General features: G+C 43.3%; 1 protein-coding gene across 3 annotated transcripts in view; it reads right to left on the bottom strand.

The window, feature by feature from the left end:
* The window catches only part of CSGALNACT1 (chondroitin sulfate N-acetylgalactosaminyltransferase 1), a 344,475-nt gene that overhangs the window by 48,533 nt on the left and 269,701 nt on the right, over nucleotides 1-26,241 (bottom strand). For all 3 annotated transcript variants that reach the window (XM_044912838.1, XM_021681599.1, XM_021681600.1), the window contains one exon: nucleotides 10,833-11,049. In XM_044912838.1, the coding sequence (XP_044768773.1) occupies nucleotides 10,833-11,049 (217 nt within the window). The remainder of the gene's footprint in view (nucleotides 1-10,832; nucleotides 11,050-26,241) is intronic.

The raw sequence follows: 26,241 nt of genomic DNA, 5'->3' as shown, positions 1-26,241 counted from the left end.
GCACAAAAACAGACATATAGATCAATGAAACATAATTCAGGCCAGAAATAAACCCATGACTAATCTTCAACAAAGTAGGAAAGAATATCCAATGGAAAAAAAGACAGTCTCTTCAACAAATGGTGTTGGGACAACCGGACAGCCACACGCAGAAGAATGAAACTGGACCACTTTCTTAAACCATATATGAAAATAAACTCAAAATGGATGAAAAGACCTAAATGTGAGACCTGAAACCATAAAACTCCTAGAAGAAAACATAGGTGATAATTTCTTTGACATTGGCCGTAGAAACCTTTTTCTAGATATGTCTCCTGAGGCAAGGGAAACAAAAGCAAAATTAAACTACTGGGACTACACCAAAATAAAAAACTTTTGTACAGCAAAGGAAACCATCAACAAAACAAAAGGCAGCCCACAAAGACCTTGTCTTTTCAAGACTTTTTTTTCTGGAAAACAACAGTTCCTTCTCCCTGAGGATATTGTGCCACAGAGTACAGGGACTAATTAAGATATATTTTCAGTCAGAAAACATGTTTCACAGTCACTTTTACAGCTGTATTTTTATTTCTCAAGAAGGCACATCACGGTCTTTGAGTTCTGTTACTCATCTGAACGACTGCACTGTGGAAAGAACTACTTGACCATCATTTACACTCTCAGTACAGAGATAAGGAAAGGAGTTCCAGTGACCTGCCCAAGCTATGGAGGCAGCCAGGCACGCAATCCAGCTTTCCTAAGGACCAGCCTGGTATTTGTATACCTCAGGTTACCTGAGCAGGATGAAGGATATACTTTTGAAATCTCACAGCTTTGGTCTTACCCATCTAGGACTCTGCCACAAAGTGGAATGGGTTTGTGTGGCCAGGAGGAGGATGGAAGAAGCCAAACTCCAAATGTAAACTGGCCATGGGGAAGGACTGTTCACTTGTGTTCCTGATGGGACCAGTCAGATATGACTGTGCAATCTGGTGGAATAGGGGACAGGGGAACCCAAGGCCTATTTGGAGGAAGTGCTGTACTCCTAGGGAGAAAACGCATCCTAAAGTAGGGTTTCTCAACTTCACACCATCGACATTTTGGACCAGAGAATTCCCTGTTGTGGAAAGAGCTGTCCTGTGCATAGCAGGAGGTCTAGCAGCATCTCTGGCCTCTACCTACTGGACATCAGTAGCACCCCCAACCCCCAGCTCAGTTGTGACAACCAAAAAAGTCTCCAGATTTTACCGAATGTGCCAGGGTAGAGGGTGCAAATAGCCGCCCTGGTCAGAACCACTATCTTAAGGAAGAATCAGGTTCAGCAGAATACTGGAGTTATCAGAGGGGTGCATGACTGTGAAAAGAGTACGTCCCCAGGGTTTGTCCTGCTCTCCAGCTGGTTCCTGTGGACTCACAGGTAAGCCCTAGAGAGAGATGGAGCTGCAGGAAATGCTGAAAGGCTCTCTTTACAGAAAATACGATTATGAGGGGGTGTCGGGAGCTCCAGCCAGGACTTTTAGGGAATTAGTGTGGCAGTGTTGGCACAGTGGTGGCTGCACCAGCAGCCTCCGTGGCATTAGCAAGTGCCAACAACTTTGGCTGTTGTCAGAAGCAGTGCGTTGGCATCACGCAGCTGATGCCTGAGCAGTCAGTGGAAGCTGAACTTGTATTTCAGCATATGCGAAACATCCCTGAGGATTCCTAGAAAGACTGGGAGGGCACAAGAAGCTGGACCTCTTACCACAGAAGGTGACAGAGAGAAGGAAAACTGTGTTTATATATAATTAGGAGTAGTTATTTTTATAATTCGGGCTAAATGGCCTATGGAAACATGGATTCAAAAATATCTACTGAGTAACTTTGTGGTGCAATGCTCTATTCTCATTGGAATAAGATTTTAAAATGTAACCTTTTATGGCGTCTTGTAGGCGGACCAACCACCCAGGTTTGCCTGGGATTCTCCATGTCCTGACAAATGCCTCAGTCCCAAGCAAACTGGTACAACTGGTCACCCTACCTGCCTCAGTGACCTTATAGTGTATTGGAAGGAATGGACAGCTAAAGAGCATAAGGCAGGATGGACTATCTGCAGCAACGGTTTGGAGGTGTAGTGAGCCAAGAGACTGAGAAGAGTGTGATTACTTTCTTTTGAGGGATGGAGAAGGGGTCTCAAGGAAGAGGGAGTATTTAAGCTGAGCCCTGACAGGCTCCACGCACGTAGAGAGGAGCAGAGAAAGTGTTTTCTTGGCTCAGGAGGCATAGCTGCAAGGAAATTATATCACTGCTCTTTTCTAAGTCAATTTTCTACTCAAATATATCAGGTATGAGAAGAAAATCTATGATTTACCTTTAATTATGTCCCGTGCAAATGAGGTAATAAATACATAACAGCTCATTAGTCTCCAAATGCTACCTATGGTCTGCACTGCCAACAGGAAGAAACTGCTTAGCCAAAAGGCATTGGAAAAAAGGACTAGGTACTACCCTGAAGAGGGAAGAGAGAGTGACTGGGGCCTCCTAAAATTGGGCTTTAAAAAAATAACATTCTTCTTTTGGTTTGGTGGGTCCTCTCCCCTTCCCTTGCCCCAAGTTAATTAATATACAATTCCTGGATTCCATTTTTTGAGTAGTCTGATCAGTGTTAAAGAAATGAGCCTGATTTTTGACTCTCAACCAAGCAATCAGGACCCACTCTCCTGGTTGCCCATTTCAGAAGAGCAAATGGAATCGTTTCCAACTGATCTTGGGTAGATGTTTTCACATATTCTGTGGCTCAAATGAAATAAGAAACAACTTCTATTAGGTCCCAAAATAGAAACTTTCCTCCAAATAAGGTGAATGATGTAAATTAGTGTTTCTCAAACATACGAACCCTAAAACTTTCCTAGGGGCAACACTGGTGCATGAATAGAGAAAGGGCCCGTGGGAGAGGCAGAGGGGCATGAGTGGGAGGAAGGATAATACTGTAATGGAAACTACATTAGTTTTCCTTCTGAAAAACCAAGAAGATCAGGGGCCTATCTCAACAACAATCCGCAATGTGATGATGACCTGAAGCCTTTCTATTAAACTCTAAATTACACCAGGTTAGTTAGCCCTACCCTCAAGGCTCATTTTGGTCTGGAGAGTCTATAGTCATTGTTTTTTAAAGATCCAGAAATCTCCAGAAACATCTTCACAGTTCTAGGCAGAAAAGGGATTAAAATATGACTAAAGAAATTTTAAGTAAAAGATGTCCCTGATACTGAAAATATCATAAATGCTTTGAGAGGGATGAGAGAAGAGTCAGAAGAAGGAAAGAAAGAACATTAAAACAAAATTAACTACCAAAGTCTGAGGAGAATCATAGCAACGTGAAAAAGGGTTCTCAGACCAGCTGGAAGTAGTCAAAATAAAAATCAACCAAATTTGAAATGAACTGGGAAAGATTTTTAGAAATCATAAAAAAACCATTTGCTTAAAAATCCCTTTTTTTCTGGGAGAGGCTCAGAGAAAGGATACAAAGACAATCTATAGCTTTGTTATTATGAGTTTCTTCCTGCTATCACAAACTATACCTTGAAATAACTGATGAGCTTGAGACCTATAACCCAGAAGCCAAGGGAAACTAAAGAGCCAAGAAGCAAATATGAGAATAGTTTCAAAGGCAAATCAGGTGATTAAAAAAAAGAAGAAAAGCAGGAGGAGGTAGGTTTAAGTTAATACGCTGTTGGGCAAAGGGGAAACATAAAAACAGGGCTAGATGTGAAGCAAGTTCTCCTGGATACACTCCCTCTATTTCTGGCCACAGGTAAAGGGGTCCTTAATGATGGAGTCCCCCAAACCCCAAGGGAGTCATGTGGAGCATTCATGGGAGAGAAAACAGCACCCGGAGCCTGTGAAGATCCTCCACAGGCCAGGACTACAATGACAGCAACAGAGAACCGGGCTGCCATAGTACAAAGCCATCTCATCTCCATGAACAACAATGGCGCCACAAAGCGGCCCCCAGTAGCCGTATCAGAGCGGTCCATGGTGCTCCTGCCAGCTGTATTCCTACTCACAGAGATAGTAATACTGAAGCTTTAGCTTTGTAATGTCTTGTAAATCCCAGGAATAGCTCTCATTTAATGCTTACTGCCACTTCAATAAAGGCCGTTAGGGTCTAGTACTAGGAGAAAGCTTTTTGCCCCCAACAAATAGCAGCCTTCTCTTCATTAACTACTGAGGGCGGAAGTAAACCAGCCTGAGTTTCCCCCTTGTCCCTTTGTCTGACAGAAAGCTCAGAGCTGGCATTTTTGACAATCTGCAACTGTTTCCCTTGGTTCTGGGTTCCAGGCACACCCATCTTCCATTCCGCATTGTTAATCAGTCTTTGTTAATGACCTTTATAAAAACGGTTTTATTAAATCGGTATTTTTTGTAAACACAAATAATTTTTAGGATTAGTTGACATGACTCAAATAATAATGAGAATAAAATGAGAATAAATATCTTAGTCCATATATTCCATGTACCCAGGAATCATTTTTGTCCCGAGGGCCCACCCCCGACATGGTTCTGGAACATGAAAACTTGGTCTTTGGTTCCTTGCAGATTGTACCCCATGCCTGGCTTTCACCCCAAGTATGCTGATTTCTCAGACCCAGTCCTCCCTAGGGGCCATTCTCTCTGGGGGAATTTTGGGTTCTACATCTATTTCTTCTGTCCAAGAAGTCATCTTTGTTATAATTCTTAGTCATTTGGCTCTTTTCTAGGTGAATAGTTAGCAAACTGATGCTGAAGTGAAAAACAAAACAAAACCTTAAATCTATCGGTAATAACCAGTGTCAGAGCTACAAGGGGAGCCATCTGGGCCAGTACTTTGATTTTACAGAAGATACTAAAGCCAGATACATAAAGCAACTTGTAAAAGATTCCTCATTCCAATGGTGTCAGAACAAAGGGTGTCTACATTTTAAAAGACATGCAACTGGAAAGATAATGTTTTAAATACATTAATCTCACACTGATCATTACAAACCCTATACCAAAAATAGTGGCAAATGGCAAGTCTTACTACTAATAAATGATCAATGAACAGGATGTAAATCTTCACATGGAAGACAAGAAGACAGTGGGAGAAACAGAAGATTTGATTTTCCCCTCATGTGGCTCCTGGCTCCTGGCTCCATCTACTCCCTCCAGAAGAGCTGAGGAGGCAGTCCAGGCGGGGAGAAGGTGGCCGAGGGGAACAGCTGGTCTGGGGAGAGATGGGGCCCAAATCCCAATTCAGGATCTCCGTGAAGGAAGAGCCACAGTGGAATACATGGTCTCTCCACCTCACATGGAAAGTAGAGGAGGACGTTAGGACTCTCTTCATTACACTTTGTAAACTAACCCCTGCAAAAAAGGTGGAGTGGGCAGAAGCAAAGGAAAAAAAGATGATCATTGTCAAGATCCTTCTTAAGAGCAGAAAAAGAAGGGATGGGAAATGCTAATAGTCAGATGAAACATCTTATATATACCCTCCACAACACACACACACAGCGCCAATCATTAAACAGAAGGCCCAAACCTTATCTTCTTTCCTCTTTTTGATTTGGGGTGCGGGGGCGGGGGGAAGAGCTGCTGAAGACAACAGGTGGAGATGAGAAGGAAACTCATGGGCTGATGTTCCAAGCCTCAGCCCTTCCCTGAGGGCCCATTCTCAGAGCCAAATCATCCTCCCCTGAGGACAAAGACCCACCCACCACTAGGCAGAGTGAGCCCAGCACAGCTCATATCCATTCCAGGGCACAGAAGAGCCACGGGAATAGGGAACCTCCAACAAAGGCCGCACAAAGCCTCCATTGAGTTTTCTCTGTTCTTGGAGACTACAAATAAAGTGAATAGAACAATAAATACCCTGCCCTCAGAATATAGCCAGGAGTGGGACACAAATAGTTCTCCATCAAGACGGGGAGGTAGCAAAGGAGAACCCACCCTTACAAAGTCAGAGCAAACAGTCTGTGTGGCCCTCTGTATGCCAGGCAGAAGGAAGATGAAGGGCCACCTCACAGCAACTATGTTTCAAGAAGAGTATCAAAATTAAAGGAAGAAAAAAAAGAGAGAAATAAGAAAGCCAACAGCATTCGAAAAGTAAATGAAAAACCTAGTCTGAAAGAAAATACAATTCAAACAGAAGAAAATATCTTACACATTTCACTTTCTTAAAAAAAATGTGAATTCAATAAAGAAAGTTCAAAGAAGAAATGATAAAAACAACAGATTAAAAGGCACATTCTGTGCTGAGAAAATAAGGTGGCCGCCCAAACACACAAAAGTAATAAATTAAGCATAGCAAGGGACAGAATAGATGCATCTGAAAATCAAATTGCTCATCTCGAGGAAAGCCTTATGTGAAAGCAGCTAAAAGACTAGCATTAAGAAATAGAAGCTAATACAAAATTAAAACACCGAAAAATTTTCCTGACATGAAAGAATCCACAAAACAAAAAAGAAAACTCGATTAAGTACAGGAAAATCTGAGCAAGAACAAGACACTGCGATGAGACATATCCTGATGAAGCTATTATGATTCAAGATTCAAGAAGGAATTCTTCAGGCACTCAGACAAAAGTAAGTCATTCTCAGGAGAAGCGAAATAAAGTTGTCCTAACATTTGTCCGTGGGATCATCAGATGCCAGAAGAATGTCTACAAACTTCCAAAGAAAGAAACTGTGTCCTAAGAATTTTAAGCCCAACCAAGTTATCCTTAAATTAAAATGACCATAAGTAGACATTCCACTCTTAGAACATAGGACACTTCTTGAAAAAAAATCTCACCCATGAAATCTAGCCAACCAAGACCTCAGGACTGAAGCCACTGTTGTCAGAGGGCTGCTGATGGGTCCACGAAATCCACTTACACACAGGCTCTGTGGCTACAAAACAGAACACAAAGGCTGCAACCCCTGATAAGGTAAAAATAATAGACGGCCAGGGCACTGGAAGAGGGGATGTAGGAGAGGGAGGAAGTATGACTGTGCTGATTTCCTCCTCTTTAGGTGATTTTTCAGTCATTCCAGTCTAAATTGAGAATATGCAGCAAAAAATACATAATGATTCCAATCTTTTCTGTTGTGCAAAATCTTTTGTTTTTTCTTTTTTAAATTTTAGAGGGATCTCAGCAGCGCCTGGGTGGCTCAGTTGGTTAAGCGTCCAACTCTTGGCTTAGGCTCAGTTCATGATCTCAGGGTTGTGAGCTCAATACCCGCATGGGGCTCCATGAAGGGCGTGGAGCCAGCTTAAGATTCTCTCTCTCACTCTTCCTCTGCCCTTTCCCCCACTCTGTCTCTCTCTCAAAAAAAAGATAATTTTAGAGGGATCTCTTCAGAGCTAATAATACCTCTTACAGCGGAGAAACATTTTATTAAAGATCAGCAATTTCTTCAGATTATACTTCAGATTTTGAATTTATACTTTGGATTCGCTTCTATAAATTGAGTCAGGCAAAAAGTAATTAATTAAAAAGAGAATATATAGTATATCTCACGCTGTATTAAATTATTTCTAGCTAGCAAGTTATTCTTCTATCTGCATATATTCAAAGAAAAGTACCTACAATAGAGTTCAATTAATGTTAAAAATGGTTAATTTGGGAGGAGTGGATTTTTAAATAATTCATTCCTTGTGTTCTATATTATTTAAATATCTTATAATAGCTATATATCACTTTTACAAACTAAAAATCCATGTTTAAATTATAACAGCCAAAAAAAAATCTTTCATTGAATTTTTAAAAAAAACACAAAACATATGGTAACTACATAAAAATTTACAAAACAGAATTCAAAAGAAGAAAACAAAAGTCACTCATAATGCCATCTTCAGTTCCAGCCAGAGTTAATATCTGCTAATCTTATGACAAAAGGATTTCATAAAGATAACGTCAAATATTTAATAAATAGCTCCTTATATTTTTTTCCCAATACTTTAATGTTTGTATTAATTCTATTTAAATATTTAACTGACCAGCGTTTACTCTAGAGTTTTGGTATGCAGTAAGAATTAAATATTTTCTGCTATGTTTGATTAGTTGTCTTAAAGCCATACACTAAACAATCCATTCTCTGCTGGCTGATTTGAAATGCCACCTATACTAAGTTCTGACACAGAATTAAATACTCTCAGGTTTGAGTACCCTTTCTTATCTCATTGTTTTCAGAGACCCAACACACTCAGAAACCCCTAGAGTACAGAGCAAACTTCCCACTCGGCTTCCTCTGTGCTGGGAAGCCTTTCTTGCCGCCCACTGCCCCTTGTCTCTGTTTCTGCTGCAGCTCCGAGCTCCGTTCGCGTGGCTTCTAGGCCACGGGAATGTAGGCACCACCTCTGGAACTCACCTCCTTACCCCGACGTCTGGTCGCGTGTCTGGCACACACAGGCCTTCCAAATATCCTACCCAAGTCGTAAGCCTTCCCACCCACCTCCTCTCCTGCCTCTGTGCCACAGCGGGCATTTTATTTGTTTTTAAAACATGAACTAGAATTACATTTCATTTCACTATCTCAATTTTGGAGACTGGCAAGCTGGTCATTTTACCTGTTTCAACAATATTTCCCTTCTAGTTTTAGTCCTATCGTTAAATATTTGCAATCCTCACGACACTAAGGCAAGAGCCGGTCCTGTAAAACCAAGAGAATCCTGCTGCTCTGGGCCCGGGACCTACACAGAGAACCAAGCGGACGCTGCTTTAGCGTGACCACTACGCCGCCGCGCCCAGCACGCCCCGCGGCGGGCCCTCACGCCAGCCTGACGCAAATCTCAGGGCCCTTCATCCGGTGAACTCTAGGCAGCTTCCGGGCCACAGAAATTTACCGGAAACGAGTCCTAGAACTGAAGCAATGATTTGACTTAATGCCTAGTGCCAACCACAGGTTTAGTCCTCGGGAAATTATGCTGAATCAACCAGCAGCCCTCTGACATCCCAAAGAGAAGGCAGGGGACACAGAAACACCAAAGGAAGGCTGCCAGAAGCCAAAGCTCCATAGACACTTAACTACCGGAGCCAGGGGACACGGCCAACGCTCAGGGGACGGTGCCCACAGGGTCTCTACAGATTGGGAGCAGATGACAAGATCAGCCCACCCTCCTCTGCATGGTGTCACAACTGAAGGCACAACTGCTGAACCTGGAAAAGAAAGACAATGGGCATTGTGACAGCTGTCTTTAAAGATGTGAAAGGCTCTCATGTCTAAGAGGAAATGGATTTCTTCAGTCATTTCCTCAGAGGCTAGAACTAGACCCACCGGGTTGAAATCACAGGGAGGCAGACTGCAGGTCCAAATAATAGTAAGCTTCCTATCTGGAGCTGCTCAACAACAGAGCAGCCTGCCTAGTGAAGGAGGCAGTTTGTTACCTGGCACGCATGCTCATGTACACACACACACACACACACACACACGTTGCAGAGAACGAATGTCAGGGATGCTCTGGAGGGATTCTGAACTAAGGGAGGATTAGACCAGGTGACCTCCAAAGGCCTCTTTTAAGACTATTGGATTCTGACCCTAAAATTTATTTAGATAAAGGTTAGCCTTCAAATGTAAAAATTTTAAAAAGACTGCATTCATTATATAGAATTTTGAGAAGTATCAACCACACCCTTATACTGAGCATTACTGTGATATAATATGAATTTATAATGTGAACTTAGTGATAAAAGATTAGAAGTAAGTTTGAGGGGCACCTGGGTGGCTCACTCGGTTAAGCGTCAGACTCTTGAATAGATCTCAGGGTTGTGAGATGGAGCCCCACATTGGGCTCCATGGAGCCTGCTTAAGGTTCTCTCTCCCTCTCCCTCTGCCCCTCCCCTGACTCACTCTCTCTAAAAAAAATAAATAAATAAAAATAAAAATAAGTTTGAGGGGAGCCTAGGTGGCTCAGTCAGTTAAGCGTCCACCTTCAGCTCAGGTCATGATCCCAGGGTCCTGGGATCAAGCCCCGCATTGGACTCCTTGCTCAGCGGGGAGTCTGCTTCTCTCTCTGCTGTTGCCCCTCCCCCACACTTGTGCTCACTCCCTCTCTCAAATAAACAAATAAATAAAATCTTTTAAAAATTTAAAAAATAAAAATAAATTTGATCTTCCAAGATTTATAATTAGACACATATAACTTGTATCTTTACAGTAAGCTGGCTACGTAAGTGAGCTAATTTAGGTGAACCAATATATGAATGTTAGCCATGATAGCTTACAAGAGCCAACATTGCACAGTAAAGAGCTTCAAGACACATATGTAAAAACTACATTACTGCATCTGAAAATGAAACCCTACTTAGTCTTCTTGAATAGCTATAAAAGCGAGTGCTTGGAAACTTCTTGGTATAATTCTAAATTTAGTCTCTGAGGAGATGTAGGTTAGAATAAAAAATGGATTCTGATTCAATCCATCCCAGCCACTTCAAGAGCAGGACAGCCAACGAAGGCCTCCCGCAGCTGAGGGTGCACATCCTCCAGCCAAGTCCATGGGTCATGGTGGCCCTGGCCTTCGAGAGTCTGAGAGAAGCCTAACACCGTTGATGAGACAGCGTGGCCTGTGCTGTCCCCAAACCTGAGCCTAAACTCAAGCTAGACCTGGACACAGCAGGCATTAGGCCATCTCTGCAGGTCCTGATGAAAAGCCACCCCTCAGAATTTCCCCTTCTGAAGGTAAATCTGCTTGTCTGACAGTTTTCTAATTGCTTTAGGGAAAGGCAAATGCAAATGATAAACTTTACATGAAGAGAACAGTTGAACAAGAAGAGAAAGGGGCCTTTGTACTTGGCTGGAGAAAGGAGGGAGATGACGGGAAATGATATCAGCATTTTAACACATGCCACACAGAGGAAGGTAAACATGTACAAATAAACCTGAAATTCTGCATGAACTGCCGGAACTTGTCCACCCGCTTCGCCAGTGGCACGATGATGTTGATGAGCGTGTTGGCCATGTTGAGCTTTTCTTGTTTTACTTTCATGATCGGGCCAAACGGTCGAAACAAGACGAGTCGTCTGAATTCGTGCTTCTGCTCCCCTTTGAACGTGAGCTCATACAGAGTGCCTTTATCCTTTTCTGTGCGGTAGATCCCTGTCAACGGAGACACAAAGAGAGTGTTAAAAATTGACCCTGGCTGCTGAGTATATTTTTTTATAGCTGAGATCTAGCACGAAATGCCTTTTAAAACATTAAATTAAGATTAAATCTCTGCATGTAATAAGTATTAGAATACCCAAAATGCTCCCATATTTAAAATCCCCAAAGAAGGGCGCCTGGGTGGCTCAGATGGTTAAGCGTCTGCCTTCGGCTCAGGTCATGATCCCAGGGTCCTGGGATCGAGTCCCATATCGGGCTCCCTGCTCCTTGGGAGCCTGCTTCTCCCTCTGCCTCTCTCTCTCTCTCTGTCTCTCATGAATAAATAAATAAAATCTTTAAAAAATAAATAAATAAATAAAAAATAAAATAAAATCCCCAAAGAAATCAAAATACCATCAATTTAAAAATCATAGTTTTGAAGACTTCCTATAAACACAGAAAGAAATTTGTAATGTTGGATACAAAACTGTATTTGTACTATACAGAGGTATTCAAAAAAGGACAGTAAGGAAACATGCCAAAATAAGATCGGCTGTGATGTGGAGTGGGGTTGTGCGTTTTTTTTTTTTTTCTTTTCTGCTATTATCCACTCTTTCTGCAATATGATTAGATAAATACTATAGTTATTCTATTTATTTAATTGTAAAAGAATGTTAAAATTATCTCTTAGAAATTACACCATTTCAGATGGACTGACCATAGCAATCTATTCGGAGCACTTCAGAGTGGCCCTCTGGAAGCTTCTGGAAGCGTTAAAGTGCACAACACATAAAATACCCAGCACAGTGGCAGGCACACATCTTATTTAATTCCATATCATCCCTCCTACTTCTGAGAAGCAGCACAGCTCAGTGCTCCCGAGCCAGACTACCTGGGATATCTATTTAAGGCCCCCCAAACTGTGCTCTACCCCACGTCACTGGTACTGAAATGCCACAGTCGCCACCTGTCAACTCTCAAGATGAGCCTGACCCAACAGAATTTTTCTATCAAGCAAACGATTCCCGATGCTTAGGTTCCACTGCCTTCCCGACATCACTGGTATTGTGGGTGTTTTTTTCTACAGTCAGAAAAAAACTCCTGTAAGAATCCAACAAATTGCCAGACAAGCTCCTTCATCTTTTACCTCTGACTTGCCATGTTTTCTGTTGCAGCTCTCATCCCTCCTCCCAATCCCCACCTTAGCTGGCATGCACCTCCCAGTCTTGGAGTAGCTTCAAAAGTACGTCTCCAGGGAAGTGCCTGCCCACAGGAGTTACAGTTCTCAGGCCTCTGACACACAGCCCTCCTTTTCTTCCTCACTCCCTCTGCTTTTGTGGGCAGTACAGGTCTTCTTCACAAACATGGCCGGGTTCTCTGCTCCACTCTCTGCCGTACAGGGGCTTTTCATGCTCACAGCCTGCTTTACCACCTCTTTGATCCTTTTCAAAGATTGGATCTCCTTCAGGAGCCCCAGAGAGGAGTCTGGTCCTGCAGATTTTCAGGTAGACTCATTTCTCACAGCTGTCCCAAGGGCCTGCCTTGAGAATCAAGCTGCGCAATCCGCTGGCAGCCAGCACGGGTGATTGAAGGACCTGGGCACACAGTGACAAGGCCTGAGTGCCCTTCTGAAGCCTCCATCGATTCGTTGGGTAACAGGGTATACTGCTCAACGGCCCTCAGAGCCACGGAAGCGAGAGAGGTTTTGCTGAGCTCACGTTGGAACAGAATTTAGAGTCCCTACAGAGGCCATTCATGGAAGAAAGAAGAAGGGTCATGTCTTAGGAAGCTCAAAGGACTTCTTTGAAAATGTGAAGTGGTTCCCTTCAAAGTCTGTTCATTCTTTCGGGCAATCAGTACTCGCTGAGGAAACAAGCCCTCCGCCACCTCTAGCGCTGTCCGCAGCAGCTGGGGAAACCACTAACTTCCAGGGTTAAAATAAGGCTGGGCGAGTGAGAAAGGGGTTGCTTTCGGTAACAGAGGCCGCACAGCTGGGAGGCGCCCGCCAGGGGTCGGTGGCTGCGCCTCGTCAAGCTCCTGGTATCTGGTGTCAGCAAGCACACCTTCTCCACACAGCAGTCCACGTGGGAAAGGCTGCTGACAGCTTAATGTGCAGATAAAAATGTACGTGGGTTGAAGAGGGTTTTTTAACGGAGTCATTTTCTTTCTCGGCACCAGGATAAGAATCATTAACTTTTAAAAATCTGAATCCACAGATTTGAAAATACAGGTAGGGAGATACACGAACCCATCTGAAGAGATGGGCATCTACTTAGAGAGAAGCCCAGGAATGTGAGAATTCTCACGACAGTGATCCTCACAGGCACGTCAGAGGAGCTGCCTCCCGACAGGCAGCAGCTGTGGCCGTGGCCCCCAGGCGTGGCACTGCTTCCTGTGGACGCCAGCGCACCCAGGCCAAGCGTGCACACCACAGTTTCAGCTGCTTTCTCACTGTCTTCCACATCCCATGCCTCAAAACAGTTATTGCATCAACTTCTTAGCGTATTTCCCCATACTCAAACTAATTAAATTAATTATGTCTTACAAATCTGATTTAGATCTCTTAAGTCCATTTCAAATAAGTTATTTAAAACTCTCTTGCAACCTGTGTCCACTAAAACCCACACCCAGCCATCCACCCACCACACCCGCAGGCACGCCCTCCCACACCTGCACACTGGCACTCTCGGTCTGCTCGGAACACAAAGGACGACACCTCAGTGGATCCCCGTGCCTCCTGGAAATCTTCAGTGGTGGAAACACAAAGAGCCTGAGAGAAAGGGGGCAGGCAGAAGGATTCTGAGACAGAAATGGCCTTTCAGCCAATGAGCTGGCATGCGTACCAGCAAATGCAAAGCAAACCGGCTTTGCGTAGGATAGCATCATTTTTAGGCATTATGTAAATTAAAGATCAAAATAAAAACTCTGGAGCTAGCTTAGATTTGGGGTTAGATACCCTAACTGCCCTCTTTCCATTGACGCTAAGTTTACTTTGAGTTTGGTGTTTCTGCTTCCTGAGCAAATATCCTAGTGCTCATCTTATGCTACTCAAGGGGGCCAGGCTGTATGTAGAATGACCCACTAGGTGGGAACACCCCCAGGCATCCAAGATATAGCTCCATGGTCTGCTGCAAATGTCTGTTCCTTCAGCAGGCAAGGAACTAACCAGACATAAGCCCCCTCTCTACATCTTGTCATCAACATAGGACCTGACTACATTGTCATGACAGATGCCGGATGTCAAGGAGGTACCACTCCTTACCCTCATGCTCTTACTTACCCTCCCTCAATATGAGTGTCCACAGGTTGTGGTCAATGCTGCCTGCTGATCCCAGAAGTGTCTCCGCTGTCATCCCTGTCTTTCCTACCTTCCCACATGGAGCTTAGTTCAGGTCTCTCAGCAGGATAACTACAATTCTCTGCCAACCCACGTCCCACTTCCAGGGCCCAATCCATCCTGCAAAGGATATCCTTTGGCCCTTCACCTTCCTACAGCACCATTCTAATCCTGCTCTTCCCTCACCAGCTTCTTACAGTCTAGAGAATAAAGTACTAATACCATGGCCAGGCCTTCAAGACCCTCCATACTATGGCCTCAATCTACTGTCCTAATTGTAGGTCTTGCCACTGCCTCATGAGAAAGATGGGCTCCAGCCAAACTAGTTCATAATGCGCATATACAACTACTCTTCCTCCTTGGAGAAACTGGAACCCTACTGCAATGCTGGTGGGAATGTAAAATGGTACGGCCACTATGGAAAACAGTTTGGCAGTTCTTCAAAAAGTTAAACATAGAGTTATCACATGATCCACCCACTTCTGGGTGTGTACCCAAAAGAAATGAAAACAGAGTCTCGAACAGATACTTGTACATACATGTTCATACCCGCAGTGTTTACAATACCAAGAGATGGCAACAACCCAAACCTCCATCAAAAGATGAATGGATGAGACATGGTAGATGCATAAATGGACTACTACTGAGCCTTAGAAAGGAAGGAAATTCTGACACATGCCACAACAGGAATGAAACTTAAAGACATGTGACACATGAAATAAGCCAGACACAAAAGGACAAATACTGTATGGTTGCACTTATATGAGGTGTCTGGACTAGTCGAATTCCTAGAGACAGAAAGTGGACTGCTGATCCCAGATGTGGTTACCTGGGGTTGGGGAAGCAGGGAATGGGGAGTTAGTATTTAATGGGCACAGAGTTTCGGTCTGACATGATGAAAAAGTTCTAGAAATGGGTAGTGTGATGGTTACACAACAGTGTGAATATGCTTAATGTCACTCAATTGTACACTTAAAAAATAGAATGGTAAATTTTATGTTATGTATATTTTACCACAATAACTGGTCTCCTCTGAAGAGGCCTTGAGCTTTCTCAAGACACACTTCCCCACCAGTCTACCATCTGTCCTTTTTAAAGCTGATCTCATCCTCTGGGAAGATCCCCATGACATTCTCAACCTAAAGTGGCCATTCAATCCTCGGACACTCTGGTCTGCCGAGATTTTAAACTTTGCTTTGCTGAACTATTCTTTCAGCCTCTACGGACTTTGGAGATCATCTAGTACAGCCTTGTCATTTTACAGGTGAACACACTAAGTCACAGGGCAGTTGCAATCTGCCCGTGTTCACCAGACTCTTTAATGACTGACTGGAACATACCCTGTGCAAGGGTTTACTCCCTAGAGGTCACTTTCGTACACAACAGGAACAGCTCAGAGCAGGGCAAAGATGCAGAAGCATGAAAAACAGAAGTCAGAATAAACAATAGAAAGTCTGTTGTAAAAACCAGTTGGGCTCATTTACCCACAGATAAGCTTCACATCCACCCTTAGAACTTTTCTTTTAGGCTGACGCACAATTGCAACAGTTATTAAATAACAGTCCCCTAAATTCATAGTCTACAATGCATTCAAAGTAGTAAATTTTTTCATGAAAAAAATATTTCTAACCACAAAAGAAAGAGTATATGGGAAAAGAGAAATCTAGAACAGGCAGAGATGCTGGCAGAGGTACATAGTGGCCTTCTGACAGCAGGGGGAGAGACAGACATGATTGGCTTTTTTTAAATGTCTGAGACACTGAATATAAAAACACTCCCATGTAAATCGCCTTTGAAGATGTCACTGTAAGAGCATAGCCTCCTTACTCTGCTCAAGAAGAGAAACACCTGAGAAACATTTTACTCCCAATAGTAATTTTTAACTATTTTGGTGCTTTAGTGGTTTTCAGTTAGAAAATCCTGTTCAGAAGGAATATCTCATTCCCAGACCCTGTGAGATAAATGAGACATTATTACAGTGCCATCTGTTGTCAGCTCTGTTTTCTCAGGGAAAATGGTAGACATTTGACATTTGGGAAAGAGGAGGTCCTGAGACTGCCACGAATCTTCAAATGCTCAGGTACTACACATAAGCAATTCTCCCCATAAAAAAATAATAAAAAGTAACCACTTTCAGGCTTTTCCTCAACTGCCAGGGTAGGGAACTATCTGTACACACCTGGCTTTCCACTCATCACGGTGCGTCAGCCCATAGCAGCTTCTGGACGTGTCCTGACGCAAGGTTATCACTGTTTTCAACCTTCACCAAACGTGTTTCTTTTGTTTGATAAGAAATGGTTGCACTGACTGGTGTCCTTGCCGAAGCAATTCAGGAATTGCCTTTTCCTACTTCTATTTATTGCATTTTGTGTGTATCTGTTCTTGTTACGAAGCCGTGCAGACAACTTCATCACCTTAATCTACCAGAAATTTCTAAGAACTTCACCATACTTAGAGCTCGTCCTTACTTCATCACTACTACTAACAGCTGACTTTCTTTTCAGAGGCATTTCCTCCCCCACAAAACTACAACCCACCTATCACTTCATGAAGGCTATCAGGTACTTCACAATAAACAGGAAGTGAGGGCATGTTGTGATTCCAGCACAGCAGTGGGCGGGGATCCTCACCAGGGACCCGCCAGCCCGACACGCTTCATATTCACGTGACATGGTTACTCTCATCCTCACTGATTTTTCTTATTATTTACTGTGGATTGTGTTTTATATTAGAAATACAAAAATGAACATAAAATCACTGTGCTCTCAGAAAGAAAGGTAGATAGGTAAGCAACACAGGCATAAATGCATGATAAGCGCCTAAGAGAGTCTGCCTAAGCTAGAAGGGAACAGAAAGGAGGGAGTCTTCTACCTAGTGCAGGTATGCACAGTTTGATAGAAGATATTTCACCAGAACTGAAGACTGAGTGGGTGTTTGCCAAGACTGCAAAATCAGAGAGGGCATTCTGGGGAAAGACAGCAACATAAGCTAAGATACTGAAAAAACGAAAACTTGAGGCACTTCAGGGAAGCTGGGGTGCAAAAGCTACGTATGGGACAGAGACGGGGGACGAAGCTGGAGAGTCAGGTGGGGCACGCCATGCTGGCCTGGAGCTCAGGGGAGTACGGTGGGTTGTTCACAGAGGAGCCGGAGACCCCTTACAGCAGCGGGAGCGTGGAGGGACCACAGGCATTGAGCTCAGATTGCCATGAGGAGGAAACCAAAATGCTTCAGCAAGAAAGGACAAAGGCCTAAACAGTGCTAGTGCCAGTGGGAGGATGAGAAGCAGAAAGAACTCAAGAAATGGGACAAACGTAGTGTGTGGGGGAGAGGGAGAAACGTGGTGTGACTCCAGTTACGGGTGAGAAAGGGGTTGTGAGTGGAGCCCCGGATGTGCTGATTTCCAGCGCTGTAGGAGGAGGACGGAAGCTCAGCAGACAGGCCTCCCGTTGACACACAGAGGTAGGTGTCCCCAGCGTGCAGGGGGTCGGAGCAGCCAGGAAGTCTGTAAGGACAGAAGAGGGAGCCCGGGATGCTGGCCTGGGGTGTCCCAACCCTGCAGGAGCCGTGTGTGCGGATCAGCAAAGGAGGCTGAGAGGCCAGGAGCAATGAGAGCAGGACGCAGAAGGCAGGAGCCTGCCAGTGAGCGAGGGACAGCAGCCGTGCCACCTGTTACATCAGGGTTAAGTGCAAGGACGAAACTGGCCCCCTGGAGGGCAAGCAGGAGATCACTGGTGACCTGTCCAATGAGGGTTTCAGAGAAGTATCAGGGCTGCAGGCCAGACGTGAAGGGTGATGAGAGCTGAAGCGGCAGCACCAAGTTGAGGGAGTTGAGTATTTTCCTTTCATCTCTTTGAAGTTGTCAAGTGACTGCTGCTGCCTCAGGACCATTGCCTTTTCTCTCCTGTCTGCCCGGGATGCTTTCCCCCCAGGGGCCAGGCATGGCTGGATCCTTCTCGCCGCGAGTCTCAGCCCAAAGCCACCTCCTCACAGAGGCCTTCTGTGGTCTTGCTCCCCAACCCCCTGGCCCCATCACTCTGCTACCGCTTTCCCATTACCCGTTTGAGTGTTTGCACTGCACACTATGTGAATGTGTCTACTGACCCGCCTATTCCGTACTGTTCCCACCACTAGAAGGTAAGCTCCATGGAAACCACAACTGTTTCTGCAACCCTAATGCATACCCCTCACACAGAGTAGGGCAGGAGGGTGGGAAGGAAGGTGCTTGGTTAGAAGGGAATGAATGCAACAGAGTAGCAGCCAGAGGAACTTAGAGTTGACAGTGTTTCTTAAAAAAAAAAAAAACAGGGGGGCACCTGGGTGGCTCAGTTGGTTAAGCGTCTGCCTTTGGCTCAGTCATTAACCCCGGGGTCTTGGGACTGAGCCCCACATCGGGCTCCCTACTCAGTGGGGAGCCTGCTTCTCTCCCTCCTTTCCACTCATGCTTTCTCTATCTCTGTTTCTCTCAAATAAATTTAAAAAATATTTTTTAAAAAATAGGAAAGGGGCATCTGGGTGGTGCAGTTGGTTAAGCGTCCAACTCTTGGTTTCAGCTCAGGTCATGATCTCAAGGTCATGAGATCGAGCCCCATGTCAGGCTTGGTGCTCAGCGCAGAGTCTGCTTGAGATTCTCTCCCTCCTGCTCATGGGCTCTCCCTCGCTCTCTCAAATAAATAAATAAATAAATCTTTTTAAAAAATAGGAAAAAGAAACAAGCTTTCATATGTTGAGAGGAAGGAACAAATAGAACCAGGCAATGAGGATGCATGGATGGAATGACAAAGTGAGAGGTTGGGGGGAACCATGACCCAGAAAAGACACAGTTTTGGACAGAGCAGCATCACCTATTCTCCCAAACAGGGCAGAAGTAGGAGAGCAAGGGTGCAGGTGGTGCAGGATTGGGGCAAGGAGCCAAAGGAACCCATGATAACTAATATCGTTAATTCCTCGGTGAAGTGGGAGGAAGGTCAGGCTGAGGACAAGAGGATTAAGGGTGGATACAGGCTTTGCAAGGGGTGCTGGGGGCTTGGGAGGGTGGCCAGAGAATGCAGCTGGGCTGGAGATCATAAATTTGTACTGATATCAGCATGTATGGAACTTCAGGGGCTTTTCTCCTGCAGCATGAAGAACAGGCGAAGGAGGGGAAAAGACAGTGAGTGACTGATCTAGGGCCAGGCTCTGCAGGGCAAGGAAATCAGGGCGCTGGGAAGCAAGTGGCTGAAGGAATACACTATGGGGTCCAGGCTAGAGAAGGAGGAGTAAAGCCTAAGGAAAGGCAGGTCAAAGGATACGGAATGGGTCAGAGTGTGAATAAACAATGGAGAGACCGAAGTCAGAAGTAATAACAGAAGTCCTGGGGGAAAATGGATTTCTGATGATGTGTAAGTTTAATGAAGAAGCAGGGCTCTTACAGGAGATGACAAGGCCCACACTGCCCTGGAAACCAGCTTGTGCACTTTCGCTCCCTCCCTGCCCTTGTGTCAGCCAGACCACACAATGTGCTGCTCAAGAACCCCAACTACACAGATCTCATTTTCGCCCTGAGCTCTTATTCTTCAAGGACTGTGGGCTTCTTATGAAGACGTGGTAGATCCATTGCTTTCCATAACTTTAAGAAACCAGTGGCAAAAAATGACAGTCTAGACACCTACCTGGGGTAAAGGGAGTTTAAGGGGCTCGACACAGCAGTGGGGCACTAAGATAGTGGGGAGTTCTGCAGGGATTCCAGAACAAACATCGGGGGGGGGGGGAGTCAAAGCGGCCACCGTCAGGGCCCATTTCCAAACGGCTGCAGAACTTCCTTTCAACACACCATGGGACAGTACATCCAGGATGCTGTGGAAAGCAGATCACTTCAGATCCAGGTAGCAGCAATGAGCAGGAGTTAAAAGGTCAAAGGGCAGGGAATGTGTGACCTTGTTATTGTCTCTGGCCAACCGCTGAGCTTGTCTGTGTGAAATGACTTGAGCAACGTACTGCCAAAACAGAGGACACACTGCAGGTGTCTCCTTCTCAAAGCACACTCAGAAACTTCATCTTAGGCCTAAAAAAGTCTTCCAACGAGGTAAGCCAGTTACCCATTTCCTTTTACAGACAGGTGAATTGAGGCCCTCATAGCAGTTAAATAAGGAACATGTTCAAGGTTATAAGTGGTATCCTCGCAGATGATGGACATAATGACTGCATTTCAGAGCATGTCATGGTAAATCTCTTTGAAGGTAACTTTACCATCAAAAGGATGTTTATAATTCTTTCTTCTCTGCTCTTCCTTTCTTTTCAAGATTGACTTTCAAGGACAGAAAAACATCAACAAAGATCACTTCAGAAAGCTAATCTTTAACTTTCCACAGTATATCAGGAAAGTCAGGCTTAAAACTCATCTCTGAAGATTAATATATTATCAATTCATTCATGGACACCAATTTCCTCATCTTTAAGAAATGGGATTAATAATAATACTTACTTCTTCATAGGACTGTTGTAAAGATTAAATAAATTAGTACATGCCTGGTACATGGGAAGTACTCAGTGATGTCAGCAATAGCAATAACCCTAATAACTGTTATTACTACTATAATTATCATGTCATCCTACTTTGCTCCATTAGCCATTTAATGCATGCCTGCTCTTGGTCACAGAGGTCCGGGCCCTGGGGCAGGCCTTCCTCTTGCTATGCTACACTGGCATTTGATGTGTTTAGAAGCTGAATCCAGTCACTCATCATTGTGGATCCAGAGATATGAGGATTCTTGAATACTCTGGTAAAAAGCCTGGTAATATGCAAAGTAGCATATATAATATTTAAGTCAGGAAAATTTTGAGCAATATTGCAATAGGATTTTATTTTTAGCTGTTGCTTGAGAACTCCATTTCTAATGCATAGTCTCAACTGGAATTTTCAAACCATTGATCCCATAGCCCTTTATCAGATATCATGAGCTTTTGTCTGACTATACCATCCCCTCATCACCTTACTGGTTAGCAAGACCCTGCACCCTATCACACCTACACCCCCCTCAACACTGACATAATTAGAACAGCCTCCTTCCCTCTGCCAGACACACGCAGTCTCCTGGCTTTGTTGACGGCTTCTGTGCTTGGCCAACATCTAGGCCAGAGACTCACGGCCTAACTCTGGCTTCACTGCTCACTTTGTGCCACTTTAAACAAGATATTTAATGACACAGGGTTCCTACTTTTTAGTCTTAAAATTGAATCACAGTGTATGTTCAAAGCATCAACAACAACTGCTTTGTGCTTCAAGTAAAATCTTGAATCTTAGTTGGATCTTACATAAGCATTTATTTTATTTGACTAACTCATCTAATTAGTGGTAAAAATTCATCTTAGCTTTACAAATAGGCTATAAGAGCAAATCACTGGCCATCTGGGGGAAAATATGTATATTTCTGTGGAACTTCTGAACTACATATAAACCACCCCAAGCTGAAGAGCAAGAAAAGAATCAGAAGACCTAGAACATAGGTCACAATTTTCTACCATAACAGACATTAATTGACTTGTATTCATCCATGCCAGTAGAAACTGGTAAGCTTTAGAAAAGACAGACTCTTCGGCCCTACACCAGACATGTTAAATTGGGTCTGAGGACTAGCTTTTGGGAACCACTGGTGTACCCCAAACCAGTACAAAAGTTAGAGAGTAAAAATGAAGAATTAGCTATTGTAATAAATAATGACGGTCCCAGTCAATGGAGTTTCTGATGGGACTAGAGCTATGACCAAAGGTTCACTAAACACATCCTATAACAAGGATGGATCCACTATCCCTGATGCTTCTAGGATGGTCACAAAAAGGAAGAGGAATCAATCCCCACACGAACATGGAGAACCAGCATGAAAAGCACACTTTTAAACCCCAATCCTTTTTTTTTTTGGTCTTTGAACATCTACTTCATAATACAAAGTTTGGAGCTCTGGCCCAAACCTCAGCAATATTTTAAATGAAATCTGCATAATGTATCATTTCCTGCAAACATTCCAGGGCCACAAGGACAGTAAGTAAAGCTAAGATGATAGTAAATAATGGGATATGCTTCTGTGAACCCATTAATCCAGTCACTCATTCATTTAACAATCCCTCAAAAAGCACCTGCCATTACTGGTAACAGACTAGAGTACACAGAGATAATAAAACATGGATCTGCCCTGGAGAGCACAAAAACAGACACGAGCAGCTGTAGCACTGTGTTTAGGGCCAAGGGTGCTACTTCTGTTGGGGAGACTCGGGGACAGCCTCCCAGAGAGGCAAGTATCTGAGCGGTGTGGAGGAGGAGGACTGTGTAGGGGACGGACTCAGCACGGGCTGCTCGAGGACTCTGCGGGCAGCCTGACCAGCATATACAATAGTGTACAGCAGGATTGGGGAAGGATATGGTACATTCAGAAAAGCCCTCAAGTTCAGTAAGGCTGAGAGAGGGGCCCGGTGAAGAACACGGCAAGACAGGAAGCTCAAGGATCAGGCAGGTTCCAAATCACGATGGCCTTGTGAGTCATGCTCAGGAGGACTTCCTGTTCATCACCAACATAGATTTGTGGGTTTTGTGTGGCTATTTGTTTGTGGAATTTCTTATACTTTTTGGACAACTGCTGTAACAAAAATATAACAATCCAAATCTTAAACGGTAAAAAAGTATATTCCAACTGGTATAATGTTTTGAAGAAACCCCCCCTCCCTTGAGATTAGCTTCAATTGCACTTTCCTCCACATCCCTACAGACACACACTCAGATATGGACACACACCTCAACCTGGTCTTCAAGGGATGGTCACACATAATGAGAGAGTAAAATCAACACATAATGAGAGAGTTTTCCCTTTGGGGTGAAAAGCACACCAAGAAATAACTTTAATACCGACTATTGGGAACTATGAGGTATGTCAACCCAAGAGAAACATCCTTTTTAATATAATGATCTGCTCAGAATACCAAGCTACATTTTGATCATGTGAGACCCCTGTGAGGTAGCAAGTCATAAAGTGACACTTGATAACAAAGCCAGGGAAAGTTCTACAGAGATAATCTGGCCCAGGAGAGAGACAGACCTGAATTTTAAGTCCATTCAACCATTAACTTTCTCTATGACTTTGGATAAGGTCAGTTCTCAAAGCTTCAGTTTCCCCAACTATACAACACAGGCACTAAATAATACATGATTCACTGTGCCCACGAAATAACAAAAAACTAGAAGAAACACAATTATAATCCTAGGATTAGGAGAGCTATTGCCTCTACGAAATTCCTACAGCAACTTTAAAAACATCATAAAACTAATAATGGGTTTCCAGGAAGCCATCCATTTCATCCAGATTGCTCAGTTTACTGGCATATACTTATTGATAATAATTTTTAATAATTGTTTCTATTTCCTTGGTGTTAGTCGTGATCTCTCCCCTTTCATTCATAATTTTATTAATTTGGGTCCTTTTTCCTTTCTCTTGGATAAATCTGGCCAGTGGTTTATCGATCTTATTCTTTCAAAGAACCAGCTTCTAATTTCACTGATCTGATCTACTGTGTTTCTGGTTTCTAATTCATTGATCTCTACTCAAAGCTTAATTACTAGTTCTTTAAGGTGTAGAGTTAGCTGCTGAATTCGGGATTTTTCTACTTTTTTGAGTGAGGCTTGGATGGCTATGTATTTCCCCCTTAGGACTGCCTTTGCAGTATCCCATAGGTTTTGGACCAATGTGTTTTCATTCTCATTGGTTTCCATGAATTAAGTTCTTCTTTGATTTCCTGGTTGACCCAAACATTCTTGCGCAGAGTGGTCTGTGCTTCCAAGTGTTTGAATTTCTGCCAAATTTTTTCTTGTGATTGAGTGTCAGTTTTAAAGCCTTAATGGTCTGAGAATATGCAGGGAATAATCTCAGTCTTTTGGTATTGGTTGAGACCTGATTTGTGACCCAGTATGTGGTCTATTCTGGAGAAAGTTCCATGTGCGCTCAAGAAGAATGAGTATTCTATTGTTTTAGGGTGGAATGTTCTGTATATATCTATGAGGTCCATCTGGTCCAGTGTGTCATTCAAAGCTCTTGTTTCTTTGTTGATTTTCTGCTTAGATGATCTGTCTATTGCTGAGAGTGGAGTATTGAGGTCTCCTACAATTAATGTATTGTTATCAATATGACTCTTTATTTTGGTTAACAGTTGGCTTATGTAGATGGCTGCTCCCATGTTTGGGGCGTAGATATTTACAATTGTTAGATCTTCTTATTGGATAGACGCTTTAAGAATGATATACTGAGCAACCTGGATGAAATGGATGCCTTCCTGAAAGCCTATAAACGCCCAAGACTGAAACAGGAAGAAATTGACAACCTGAATAGGCCAATAACCAGTACTGAGATTGAAGCAGTGATCAAAAACCTCCCAAAAAACTAGAGTCCAGGGCCTGATGGATTCTCTGGGGAATTCTATCAAACATTCAAAGAAGAAATAATATCTATTCTCCTGAAACTGTTTCAAAAAATAGAAACAGAAGGAAAGCTTCCAGACTTGTTCTATGAGGCCATCATTACCTTAATCCCCAAACCAGGCAAAGACCCCATCAAAAAGGAGAATTTCAGACCGATATCCCTGATGAATATGGATTCCAAAATCCTGAACAAAATCCTAGCTAATAGGATCCAACAATACATTAAAAGGATCCACCACGACCAAGTGGGATTTATCCCTGGGATACAAGGGTGGTTCAACATTTGCAAATCAATCAGTGTGATAGAACACATTAATAAGAGGAGAGAGAAGAACCATATGGTCCTCTCAATTGATGCAGAAAAAACACTTGACAAAATACAGCATCCTTTCCTGATTAAAACTTTTCAGAGTGTAGGGATAGAGGGAAAACTCCTCAAGTTCATAAAATCCATCTATGAAAAACCCACAGTGAATATCATCCTCAGTGGGTAAAAGCTGAGAGCCTTTGCCTTAAGATCAGGAACACGTCAAGGATGCCCACTCTCACCACTATTGTTCAACATAGTACTAGAAGTCCTAGCAACAGCAATCAGAAAACAAAAAGAAATAAAAGGTATTCAAACTGGCAAAGAAGAAGTCAAACTCTCTCTTTTTGCAGATGACATGATACTTTATGTGGAAAACCCAAAAGACTCCACCCCCAAATTACTAGAACTCATCCAGCAATTCAGTAATGTGGCAGGATACAAAATCAATGCACAGAGATCAGTTGCTTTCTTATACACTAACAATGCAACTGTAGAAAGAGAAATTAGAGAAATGATTCCATTTACAATAGCATCAAAAACCATAAGATACCTCAAAATAAACCTAACCAAGGAGGTAAAGGATCTATACTCTAGGAACTACAAAACACTCATGCAAGAAATTGAAGAAGACACAAAAAGATGAAAAACATTCCATGCTCATGGATCGGAAGAATAAACATTGTTAAAATGTCTATGCTACCCAGGGCAATCTATACCTTCAATGCCATCCCGATCAAAATTCCAATGACATTTTTCAAAGTGCTGGAACAAACAATCCTAAAATTTGTATGGAATCAGAAAAGACCCCAAATCTCCAAGGAAATGCTGAAAGAGAAAAACAAAGCTGGGGGCATCACATTGCCGGATTTCAAGCTATATTACAAAGCAGTGATCACCAAGACAGCATGGTACTGGCCCGAAAACAGACATATAGACCAATGGAACAGAATAGAGAGCCCAGATATGGATCCTCAACTCTAAGGTCAAATAATCTTCGACAATGCAGGAAAGAATAGGCAATGGAAAAAAGACAGTCTCTTCAATAAATGGTGCTGGGAAAATTGGAAAGCCACATGCAGAAGAATGAGACTCGACTATTCTCTAACACCATACACAAAGATA

This window comes from Neomonachus schauinslandi, chromosome 2, assembly GCF_002201575.2.
Source record: "Neomonachus schauinslandi chromosome 2, ASM220157v2, whole genome shotgun sequence".
Taxonomy (NCBI): Eukaryota; Metazoa; Chordata; class Mammalia; order Carnivora; family Phocidae; genus Neomonachus; species Neomonachus schauinslandi.
Note: the sequence above shows the minus strand (reverse complement) of the source record. Positions and strands in the feature narration are given on the sequence as shown.